Source organism: Squalius cephalus (assembly GCF_949319135.1).
Source record: "Squalius cephalus genome assembly, chromosome: 3".
In the NCBI taxonomy this organism is placed as follows: Eukaryota; Metazoa; Chordata; class Actinopteri; order Cypriniformes; family Leuciscidae; genus Squalius; species Squalius cephalus.
In genome coordinates this window covers 10,553,793-10,566,314 of record NC_137124.1, presented here as the reverse complement: position 1 = coordinate 10,566,314, position 12,522 = coordinate 10,553,793, and the positions used below count along the sequence as shown (strand labels likewise).

General features: G+C 39.1%; 1 protein-coding gene across 1 annotated transcript; it reads right to left on the bottom strand.

Moving 5' to 3' along the window:
• Window positions 1-1,742: 1,742 nt before the first annotated feature.
• On the bottom strand, window positions 1,743-10,230 carry snx15 (sorting nexin 15). The gene is made up of 8 exons (XM_079865752.1): window positions 10,032-10,230; window positions 9,619-9,654; window positions 9,417-9,537; window positions 9,174-9,289; window positions 6,850-7,186; window positions 6,613-6,762; window positions 6,324-6,533; window positions 1,743-2,388 (listed from the first exon to the last, which is right to left on the bottom strand). The coding sequence occupies exons 1-8, from the start codon at window positions 10,131-10,133 to the stop codon at window positions 2,276-2,278; spliced, it is 1,185 nt and encodes a 394-aa protein (XP_079721878.1). The 5' UTR covers window positions 10,134-10,230; the 3' UTR covers window positions 1,743-2,275.
• Window positions 10,231-12,522: the final 2,292 nt, after the last annotated feature.

Below are 12,522 nucleotides of genomic sequence, written 5' to 3'. Positions count from 1 at the left end.
TTTTTGTCCTTTATATTCGTTCCTTCCCTTTACCCCACTCCAGAAAAGAGAGCCAAAGTGAGTGCTACTCACGATGGCCCTAGAGATGTGGTTTTATCTGCGCTGATGTCTTGATCTAGTTTAGGAAAAACAGCGACACCTGGTGGTGTATTAAAACAAGTGCGCTCAAACCTATTAAAGTCCCCCTGTACTCAATAATTGTATCCATTAATACTCATCTTTGATCAACGAAATTAAATGTTTTAAAGTTTTTTTTCCTTGAAAAAAAAAAAAAACCTTCTATGAATATGCAAATTAGCCCCGTCTCCACTCACTCACTCACACCGGCTTAGAGATTCACTGCAGTTTTAAGGAGAAAATACTCAGCAATGGTGTAGACTTATACCCTGGAAATCCTCTCGGGAGAGCACAAGTTGAATTTGCTCAGCGAGTCACTCTGGCGTCGAGTAATGATGCTCATTAACTATGCCCTAGTATCCGAGCTGCACCAATCACATCGGGTTATCTGATATAGGCGGGCCAGAGGCGATCTAAACAGATGACGACAGCACTGCGAACGTCAAAGTCATTAGTAAACATTGCAAGATGGCTATGGATGAACACCAGTTGTTTGAAACGACTTTGGCCGCTACAATGAATGAGTTAGACTTGGCTTTTTATCTAAAAGAGGAACAGAAGACGGCGCTCGAATCGTTCCTTTGCAAGAAGGGCGTTTTTGCTGTTTTGCCGACCGGATACGGCAAGAGTCTAATCTACCAGTTAGCGCCACTGGTAGCTAAGCGTATGGGGCTTGTTGTGATTGGTCGTAGTGTTATCCAATTGCGTGCAGTGAGATTTTCAAATGCATGCTTGGTGCCGCCCCTCGAGCTGGCCGATTTTCATTAGTCGATGCCAGACCATTAATCTTTCAGATTTAGGTCTGGATTTCCAGGCTAGTTGACTTATGAATTTGTACATGGTTTGTCTTAAAGCATATTAAAAACACCACATAGACATATAAACAACATTAAAAGCTTGATTTTCACCACAGGGGGATTTTAAAGTTAACATGAGATGAAAATTAACCATATGAAAGGTGCACTACGTAACTTTTTTTTGTTCAAAATCAACAACATTTTAATAATGAGTCAATACATCAATCAGTCAGTCAGTCAGGTTCCGGAAGTAAAATTTCTCCATATGGAAACTGTTTTTTAACAATAACTTACCCTTTAAAGAAAGACCTACTGTGAGCTACGAGGTTGTAAATCGATAGTATCTGCTTCTTATGAAGCCGTCAGCCCACATTATTTCAGCTTAGTTTTAAAATAATTGTGTATAACAGCAGAATTTGTGGTGGAAAAACAACATTGCTCATTATGCTGCACGGAAAATTCCACCAATCAGAGCCAAAAGATCTCTTTAGCTCCGCCCACTCCAATGAAGCACTGCTAATCACATATTATATATATATATATATATATATATATATATATATATATATATATATATATATATATATATATATATATATATATATATATACACACACACACACACACATAAGCTGTTAACTACACAGTCTTTTTGTTCAGTTTTGTCCAGTTTTCTAATACTTTTTCGCTTCAAATTAAAGTGTATAGTGTTGTGAGTCACCTCGTAGCTGATTGGCTTGGTTCATGGCTTATAACACTTTAACAAAGACTTTTGAACACACTGAATATCCTGTTCCACCCTGAAATATCATATTACAAAAGTAAAATGGGTTGAGAATGCTTTTTTTTATAATTCTATTATATTTTAAATTACTTATAATTTACAAAACAGGCAGATTCCATTGAAAAGGCAATGTCTTCATTTAGACAACAGTCGTTTACATAATAGCTTCATTTACACAAAAGTTGGATTAAAGAAAATTGAATGGCCTCTAAAGACGTTTCCAGTTCCTTAGGATCAGACAGTATTAGATGATTACATTAAAATAGTGTCAAATCAAATAAAAATCGCTTGGTCTTACAATGCAGGGAGTGTAGTGCATCCATTGGACACATCCGTTTGGATGGTGCTACAAGTGTAACTATTTGGTGTGGGAGTCAAGTGTGTGTGTGTGTGTGTTGACCGTGTGGGTGGTCGGCGAGTTGCACTTAAGTGAAACCGTGGTGGAATTGTTTCAACGTGTGCGCGTGTTAGTCAAAACTCGGTTCATGAGGGTACATATGTGGGAGTGTGCTTGGGTATCCCAGGTTTGATGAAGCTTGAGTTAGTGTGTATGTGTGTGTGTGCTTAAATTGTTTCTCTATGTATTGTGGTCGTGAGTGGGAGTCTGTATAGATAGAAGTCTCTCCGCAAGCTCTAGGACTTCAGCAATCTTCCTCTTCACTGCTTCTCTCCTCTTCAAATCTACATCTCCTAGCGGGAGAGAATGAGTAATAGAGAGAGAAGAGAAAAGGGTAGAACAAAGGGATGTAGTGAGCTTTAGTTTCCCCCTACCATTTAAATATTTTACATTGCATCCAAATAGAGCTAATTTAATGCTTCGAGGAAAAAAACATTGCATGTAATGTCCTTGTGTTGAGAGCTACTCTGCTCTTTCCTCTCAAATTATTTAATCACGCCAGGGTCATTCTGACCACAGCAAATTGCCATTTGTATGATTTAGGGTCTGTAACCTGTATATGGGGCCAGTTTTTCAATTTAATTTTTATTTAGATAATTAAAAAACTACAATGTTTATTAAAACAGCAGTCTTTTGGTCATGCAATTTATAAAAACATAGCTTTTTTTTGTTTTTAAAGAAATGAATACCTTTATTCAGCGAGGATATATTAAATGGATCAAGAGTGACAGTAAAGAGCTTTAAGGGGGTGTTCACACTCGTAGTTCGGTTCGCGTTGTTCGTTTGATAGGGATCCCCCCCCCCCCCCATTTTTTTTTTTTTTTTTTTTACTTTTTATTTTTTTTACGTAAAAAAAAAAACGTTTAGTCCTGGGCATTCACATTGGCATTTTTACACTGAAACTAAAGATACTGAACCTGAAGGCATAGGGATACGCTCACAACCTGATTGGTTAGCTTTTATTATGAAACAATGCTGTGCACTGGGCTACATGCACCTGTTGTGTGTGCGTAGCTACATATGATGGTATTTTGACCAGCTGAGAACTCGTGAAGAGCTTATAAAATGTGTAAAGTAGGCAAAACAGCAGCAGGAATCCCTCGGTCACACACACACACACACACACAGATCTGCTGTGAGGAGACGCGGTTCTGATGCCTGTCCCGAACTGTGATGGGCAACATCATGACAATGATGAGAAAAAAACAGATATGCTCGAGCATTCTGTCCTATTTAGGGTCGCATCTTGTGACAGCTTATGTCCTGTTTTTGGTTCGTTTACATGTCTTTGGTTCGTGCTGCGTTCATATTTCAGTCGAACCGCACCGAGGTTGGTTTGGAAGCGGACTGAGACTCACCAGGGTTCAGTAGCAGCGTTCACACTTATTCAAATGAACCGCACTAACAGAGCAATCGCACTAGGGTTCGTTTTAATTGAACTAAACGTGCCAAGTGTGAACACACCCTAAAATGTTACAAACAGTGTTGGGGGTAACACATTACAAGTAACGTGAGTTATGTAATCAGATTACCTTTTTCAACTTGTAAAGTAATGCAATATTTATTGTATGTATATTTTAAGCATTTAAATTTACAAGAAAGTATCTGAGTTACTTTTTCAAACAAGCTAACAAGCTACTTAACAAGCTAAACAAGTTTCAAACAACGCAAGCTACTTTATTTTTCCCATGTATTGACTGACAACTCTTGTGTTCACGTTGAGAGAAATCGAGAGTAAGTGCAGAGGCTGTGTGTGTGAACATGATGGATATTGTAGTTCTAGACTAAATGTGACCATGCATTTACTCATCTCACTTGCACAAAAACACATTCAGTATTCCTCAAAATGCCAAATAAGCCCAGACCATATGAGAAGTAACACAACGCATTACTTTTCATAAAAAGTAACTAAGTAATGAAATTAGTTACCTTGACGCAATACTGTAATGCATTACTTTTAAAAGTAACTTTCCCCAACACTGGTTACAAAATATTTATATTTCAACTAAATGCTGTTCTTATGAACTTTACAGTGCCCTCCACAATTATTGAACCCCCTGGTAAATATGATCAAAATTGGCTGTAAAAAATAAATCTGTATCGATTATCCTTGTGATCTTTCATTCAAAAAATGTGCAAAATTCTAACCTTTCATTGAAGTAATAGAATTGAAAGTGGGGGGAAAATCACATTATGAAATAAATGTTTTTCTCCAAAACACGTTGGCCACAATTATTGAAACCCTTTTATTAAATACTTTTTGCAATCTCCTTTTGCCAAGATAACAGCTCTGAGTCTTCTCCTATAATGCCTGATGAGTTTGGAGAACACCTGACAAGAGATCAGAGACCATTCCTCCATACAGAATCTCTCCAGATCCTTCAGATTCCCAGATCCATGTTGGTGCTTCTCCTCTTCAGTTCAGCCCACTCATCAGGTCAGGGGACTGGGACGGTCATGGCAGAAGCTTCATTTTGTGCTCCACAACAAATTTTTGTTTTGATTTTGATGTTTGTTTTGGATCGTTGTCCTGATGGAAGATCCAACCACGGCCCATTATAAGATTTCTAGCAGAAGGCGTCAGGTTTTGATTTTTTATCTGTTGATATTTGATAGAATCCACAATGCCATGTATCTGAACAAGAAGTCCAGGACCTCCAGCAGAAAAATATGCCCACAACATTAAAGATCCAATGGTATATTAAATTGTACACATGGGGTACTTTTTATCCTTGTGTTCACCAAACCCATCTAGTGTGTTTGCTGCCAAAAAGCTCTGTTTTAGTCTCATCTGACCACAGAACCCTGTGTTGTTTGAAGATCCAGTCGTGTCTGACAATTAAATTTGCTGGAATTTGTTTTTGGATGAGCGAGGAGGATTTTTTTTAAACCCTCCCAAACAACATGTGGGGATGTAGGGGTTGTTTGATTTTTTTTTTTTTAGGCTTTCTGACCCTAAGACTCAACTAATCTCTGCAATTCTCCATCTGTGATCCTTGGAGAGTCTTTGGCCACTCAAACTTTCATACTCGCCGTGCATTAAGACAGTATAGACACACGTCCTTTTCCTGGCAGATTCATAACATCTTTAGTTGGTTATAACTTCTTAATAATTGCCCTGATGGTCAAAATGGGGATTTTCAATTCTTTAGCTATTGTCTTACAGCCACTTTCTATTTTGTGAAGCTCAACAATCTTTTGCTACGCATCAGAACTGTATTCTGTGGTTTTACTCATTGTGATGGATGATTAAGGGGATTTGGCCTTTGTGTTTCCTCATATTTAAACTCCTGTGAAACAAGAAGTCATAGCTGGACAGTTTCATGTTCCTAGTCACCCTGGTGTACTAAAAAAGGTAAATATTAATGGGAATATACTTCAGAGATATTTTCCTCGTAAAAAATTCTAGGGGTTTCAATAATTGTGGCCAACATGTTTTGGAGAAAAACATTTATTTCATAATGTGATTTCCCCCCACTTTCAATTCTTTTACTTCAATGAAAGGTTAGAATTTTGCACATTTTTTGAATGAAAGATCACAAGGATAATCGATGCAGGTTTATTTTTTACAGCCAATTTTGATCATATTTACCAGGGGGTTCAATAATTGTGGAGGGCACTGTATATTCATTAAAGAATCCAGAATTTTTTTTTTATAACAGTGTCCACAAATATATTAAGCAGCACAACTGTTTTCAACATTGATAATACGTTTCTTGAGCTGCAAATCAGCATATTAGAATGATTTCTGAAGGATCATGTGACACTGAAGGCTGGAGTAATGATGCTGAAAATTCAGCTTTGCCAATACAGTAATAAATTCCATTTAAAATATATTAAAACAGAAAAGTTATTTTAAATAGTAATAATTTTTCACAATATTACTGAGACTTTAAAAAAAGTAGTGCATCTATTTTGCATTTTAAACTCAATTTTGTGCACACTTGTTATAACTTCAAGTTAATTAGTCACACTGGAAATGGAAGGTCACGTCAAGCACATGCATTGTGGGATACTATATTCCCAACAGTGTGCTTCGTTGAATACAGCACATATTACCAAAGGTAGTATTTAGTTTTTTGGGGATTCTGTGCATGCAGAAAATGTGCACAGTATATATCCTATACACTGCAGAAAAGTATATATATATATATATATATATATATATATATATATATATATATATATATATATTAGTATGCCATCACAAACAGCCTCCTTGTCTTACCTTGCACTCCTTTCATAAATATATCGACAGCCATCCTGTATCGTTTCACTGCTCCACTGTAATCACCCTCTCTCTCTCGTTCCTGGGCGGCATTCAGCTCTTCATTGGCCTGGTGCACGTAGCTCTCATCTCCGCCAGACTCAGTCCCGTTTGGACCCGTTAGAGGGACAGACAGGAGTTGAGCATGGCTGGGTGATCCGTATGGCTGATCTGAGGCATTGAATAAGATGGTTAGAGTGAGATTTGCATTTAAAAGAAAAAATAAGTCAAACTGTGCAGACTTCCCAACCTTCTTTGGCACATGGGTCAAAAATAGCCAGGTCTGTATCTGAAAGCGGAGGCGGAGCCTTTTCTAAATGTTCCTCCAATCCAGAATCAAACAGCGAATCAAACTCCTCTAATTGGTCAACTGGAGAACCTGGGATTTCAAGTGAGGCATCTGGAAGATGAAGAGTTAGGAATAGAGCAATTAGCCATGATTGAAATCGAATAGAAACAGGATAAAAGACGTGGATGACAAACTAACGTGTTGTAGCATCTGTAGCAGCGGCGCATTGGTCTGTGCCGTTATTCTGATGTGTTGAGATGTCAGTGTCGCTCTCTTTTTCTGTCAGCTCCTGTATTTGTGTTTCTGGTGTGGGGCTGCTTTCCCTGTCGACGGAAAAGGCCTCGACTGCCACCTCTGTCTGGGCTAGATCTGTCAGTCCTGGGTTGGACTCCAGCTCCTGGGCCGGGATAGGAGCATCTCTCCCCGTCTCCTCTTCAGCCGACAGCTCGGCGTTCCTCTCCGGCAGGGGAATAAGAGGAGGATGAAGACACGTGGAAATGGCAGCTGTCTCCAGTGGTCTCCTCACTTCTCCTCCCTGACAGAGGAAAAATGACCAAGCGGATTACCAAAAAAATTACCATTCACAAGACACACAATCAGACAAATACAGCACAACTTTTATGATCCTTTTTGTTATTTTTGTTTGACCATGTCAGTGCCCATTATGAGCTCAGGGGCCGTATTCACAAAGCATTTTATCTTACCACTAAGAGTACTCCTAAATCGCACTAAAAGATTTTAGCTAGGAGTTTTCTCTTAAAAGTTATTCACAACGCCTTTCAGACCTACTCTTAGTAAAGAAAAATGACAACTCCTAAACTAAGAGTGAGTCTTCGTTGCTATGGATGACGTCATTACTCATGCACGAGCTTGACTGAAGTGACCACCTTGATTGGCTGATGATTGTAACGCGGGAATGATTCCAAACACCTCCCCTACGATGATGAGTGACAGGTGACAGGTCTGAGAATGCCTGCGCTACACAAGTAGTGCGAAGGACGGAAGATGATGAATAACTGAATGAATAGCCTAAATGAATAAAGAGTAAGGCAAAACAAATAGCCTAGTAGCCTAATGAAACATATGAATTGATGCAATATCTTTGCAACATTATTGAATTAATCTGTCACTATATGCCTCTGCCTACGTTTGCAAAGAGAAGAACATTTTAATTTGATTCACAATGAAAAGTTACAATTAGTTTACATGCAATGAGTAGCCTAGTTTTGGTTGTTGTTGGTGGCGTTATTGCATCCCTAGTTATGCCTACAATGCAAAATTGTTCCCTCGCGATTGGAAGCTCCTGTAGCCGCCGCATACGCATTTCAAAACATCGCAGCGTGAAATGCCACAAAAAGCGGTTTGTGAATAGGTCTTAGTGAGTTAGGAGTCCTCTCGGCTTCTTTTAAGCTGTCCCAGGCTTAGGTGCTACTTTTAGAGCTAAAACGCTTCGTGAATTACTCTTAGTCAAAAAAATTAGGAGTCCTAAAGTTACGAGTGACACGCCCATTATTTTTAGGAGTTGCTCCTAAATTTGCTAGTTAGGAGCTACTTTTAGCCTTAAAATGATTTGTGAATACGGCCCCTGATAAGAGCAATATTTCTTTTATGTTCCACCTAAACAACACCCGAGGATGAGTAATTGATGGCAGTATTTGATGAACTATATGTATACACATCCTTAAAATATGGGATTTTTTGGATGAAGTCTCTTAGCACTTAGTTCACACTTGGCATGTTTGGTTCGATTAAAATGAACGCTGCCATCCGAACCCTGGTGCCACCAAACAAGCAGAAAAGATGAGTCTCGGTCCACTTTCAAACCAACTCTGGTGCAGTTCGACTGAAATATGAACGCAACACGGACCAAAGGCATGTTAACGCACCAAAAACAGGGCATGATTACACCAGAAGCCCTCAAATGGACAAAATACACACAGATCTGCTGTGAGGAGACGAGGTTCTGATGCCTGTACCGAACTGTGATGGGGAACATCGCGACTATGATAGGTTCAAGATCTGTGTGTGTGTGTGTGTGTGTGTGTGTGTGTGTGTGTGTGTGTGTGTGTGACGGAGGGATTCCTGTCTCTGTTTTGAATCCTTTACACATTTAATAAGCTCTTCACGAGTTCTCAGCTGGTCAAAATACCATCATATGTATCTACTCACATACAAATAGTGCATTTATCCACAGCACACAGCATTGTTTTGGATGTTCGGTAACTTCTGTTGTGAATCCCTATTCCTTTAGGTTTGGTGTTAAAATGCCAATGTGAACGCTAAGCAAACCAAACTACAAGTGTGAACACACACTTAGCCTACACTGTCAGTCCAAATCTGATTGTATGTGAACCCGATTGGAATCTGATCTAAATGAGTTAAAGTCCACACTGTTCAGATCCATTTTGTGTGTCCCGTGGCGCTTTTTCATTTTCCAGAATATATGCATTGGCTTCTATGGCAATGACATTGCATTGATAAGCATATACCATATGTCTAATATATCTATCTATATGTCTTACCCTAAAGAAATCTTTGAGTTGATGGCTGTTGTACAGGGCAGGAATGTTTGTAGAGAAGAGCAGCATGTCCTCGGTTGCTTTCCTCCGCTCTTCAATCACAGCCTCATTAAAACGCCCTGTGAGAGCGAGAGATACAGAGAGAGCGGTGAGGGGAGTTAAGCCGACTAACAGCTTCAAGTGATAAATCTTAAAATCCAGGTGGTGGGAAATAAAGTGACAAAATTGCAATTCCGTTGACCTTACCAAAAATCTGCGCTCGTGGGAAAGGGGGAAACTCCTCTAGCCGCCTGAACAGGTTCCTGTGAGTGTACGCCAGCTCTCCGTGTAATTTCTTCAACTCTGAGTACCTCTTCCACACCACAACCTGCCAATCAAACCAACAATGAGTCCAATGCAGCTCCAAACGTGTGTGTATGCAAACATACATGGTCAGGGATGATCATACCTCTTTAACATTCTCCGGCTGTGTCTTTGATACAAACTGTGGAGAAAGAGACGGATAAGTTAAACCACATGACACCAAAGGGAGAGGATTTGAAAGGGCTTATTATTTTAAGCATGAATGAGGAAGGGGATGAGATTTGTGCATGAGACACTGGAGTCACGTGATCTTGTTCCAGATCCTTTAAATCACGAGTTTCACAGCAAACCAGATACACAAACCTAAATTTGTATTTATTATTAACCCTCTCTATGAGGATCAGTATATTGCACAGTTTAACAAAGTGTAAAGCATAAATATCTAGGATACCTGTAATCAATTCAAAACACAAAACTATGCCGTATCCGTATCTATTATTCCCCTCTGTGATAAGGAGATGTAAATATGATCATGCAGAATATTTTAGTGCTACTAACCCTTGCTGTTACTTTATATTCCGTGTGTCCTTTCTCGTGTGTGCGTGGATCTGTCACAGTGAAGAAGCGATGGTATTCTTCAATTTTAGACTTTCGAGACATCACTGTCAGAAAAATGTTTAAATTTGAAATAACATAAATATGAGGACAGAATCAAGCGGTCGTGACTGGTACTGCGTTGGACTGTTGACAGTTTGGAAGTTACTTCCTGCTTTGTGACAGGCGCATGCGCAAACGGATAACGTCGCTACTTTTCAATCCCTTCATAATAAAAGTCATTCTAGGGAACGTGAAGATTTTTGTGTCTGTGCAGGGGCGATTCCAGGATTTTATAAATGGGGGTGACCAAGAACCAGTGAGGGGAGGGGGGGGGGGGGGGGCATGGGAAATAAATACTTGTAAATATTAAGCACAATGCACAGTGCCCTAATATAGATGGCATTAAATGTGGCACTGCATTTATTGGACCACACAGTTTTGTTCTAATAAATAAAAAAACAAAAAAAGACTCTGACCTCTTTTCATTCTCAACTGTGCCCCCCTCTAGACACGCCCCTGTGTCTGTGGTGTCTTTAACGAATGTGCTGATGAAAGAACGAGTGTGACCCATAGACAGTAAAAAAATAAAGAGTGTGTAAAAATAGTGTATATTAGATACACATGATAAATCAAGTTTTACATCACTTTTAAAGTCTACAGTCACTGCCCTCTTTTCAAAACCTTTTTTTGCTGTTGTAAAGAATAACCTAATTCTGTGACTATGAAAGTGCAATGCATTTATAGCCAATTCAATGATATCAAACCATTGTAAACCTGCCATTGTGAAATTATTAACAGATCTGGTTATCAAAAATAAGCATTTTATATATACAGTGGATTCAGAAATCATTTTGTTACGTTGCAGCCTTAAATGCTTTTAAATGATTTTTTTCACATCAGTCTACACTCCATACCCCTTAATGCCATTAAAGACACCTGATTGTGAGCCACTCTGATCATCTTATAGGGACCAATTTAAAACTAACTAATTTCCACTCATCTAAACTAGACTAGATGGGTCTTGTCACTCTGAGACATTTTGTCATTTGTCACAAAAAAGCAATCAATTAAAGATAACGCTTATTCTTTCCCTCATATTAAACCAAGGATGAGCTGGCCTCATTTAGGTGCCCAGCATGTTACCCATAGCACTGACATGCTCACCTCTCCCTTGTAAATGTTAATGGCCACCCATTGAGATGGCCAAGTCTGAGTAATTGCCCTCTGAGATCTCGAAGTCCTGGTTCATGTGGGCTCAGAGAGGGGGGAGATTTAGAGGTGCACAACTGTCCAATCTCAGCCACACATGAGTATCAGATTTGATCCGATGGACAGGATCTATATATATATATATATATATATGTACTGTAAAGCAGTCACCTATATCACCGGAGATGATGATGGTGTGACGTAATGGCTAAGCAAGCAGAGCAATTAACATTTGAGTCACTTCGCATCATTAATTCCTTTGTCTAACGAGGACCTCATAGTGAGAATAAGACACAGAAATGCACGGTTCTCCAAATCACAAGTGACACCACACGCCTTACCTGTCCACGATAGTGTCATCACCCTGCTATAATTAAGACCTTACTAGTTCATTAGTGCCTTTCTACTGAGGTTATTAATACTTTCCCCTGTCAAACATGAGGATATTTATGTTATAGCTGATCAATTTTTACGTTATATTATTGCAAATAACAGAATTGATACGGCTTCTGATGCACAGGTAACACCTTGGTGTGACCTTATCAAACATCTTTCCTACTGGGTCTGGAAGAGTCCCTTCCCTCGCACAAATGTCTCCTCACCCTTTACCCTTTACCCCTTCTCCTGTACACCCACACGACCACCTTCATCATCCTTCGTGTGTTATGTTTCGACCAATAAGTTCTCTTTAATAAACCCCAGGTTCCCACCTTTTGTGCCTATATATAAGCTTGTCATCCTTAAAGGCATCTAAAGGCAGTGTTTTTACAGTGCTGTAAGATGTTTTCCCCGTTACAGATGGTCGTGGCGACTCTATCGCTCTCTTTGCTGCTGTGCAGCGTCAGTTCGGCACCTGGAGGAGACATGCTGATCCAGCTGTTACGGTCTGAAGTGGAGCCCAAGGAGAATGAGGTAGAACACAAGCTTTTCTACTGTTTGTTTTGATGGTGATGTCTGTGTGGATATAGAGAAAATAATGGTAAAACTTTACAATAAGGTCCCAATGCCTAAGGCATTGCCTAACAAAAAATAACAATCAGCAATTATCATCAATCAGTCAATCAATATAAATATATATGTTTATTTATAAAATTGTATAACTTTTTTGTTAATAAAAATATGTTTATTTTTCATTAATTATTAATTTGTTTTGCAAATATTTAATCTATGAAAAGTACTAAAAAGAGCTTTTGACTAAACCTCGTTACTCAATCCTCAATCGGTAAACCTCAATCGTGAGTCA

Coding starts and splice junctions, on each gene's coding strand:
- snx15 (XM_079865752.1), bottom strand. CDS start 10,133: ATGTCTCGAAAGTCTAAAATTGAAGAATACCATCGCTTCTTCACTGTG. Junction 9,655..10,031: donor AATATAAAGTAACAGCAAGG/GTTAGTAGCACT, acceptor CTTTCTCCACAG/TTTGTATCAAAGACACAGCC. Junction 7,187..9,173: donor AACTCAAAGATTTCTTTAGG/GTAAGACATATA, acceptor TTCCTCTGTCAG/GGAGGAGAAGTGAGGAGACC.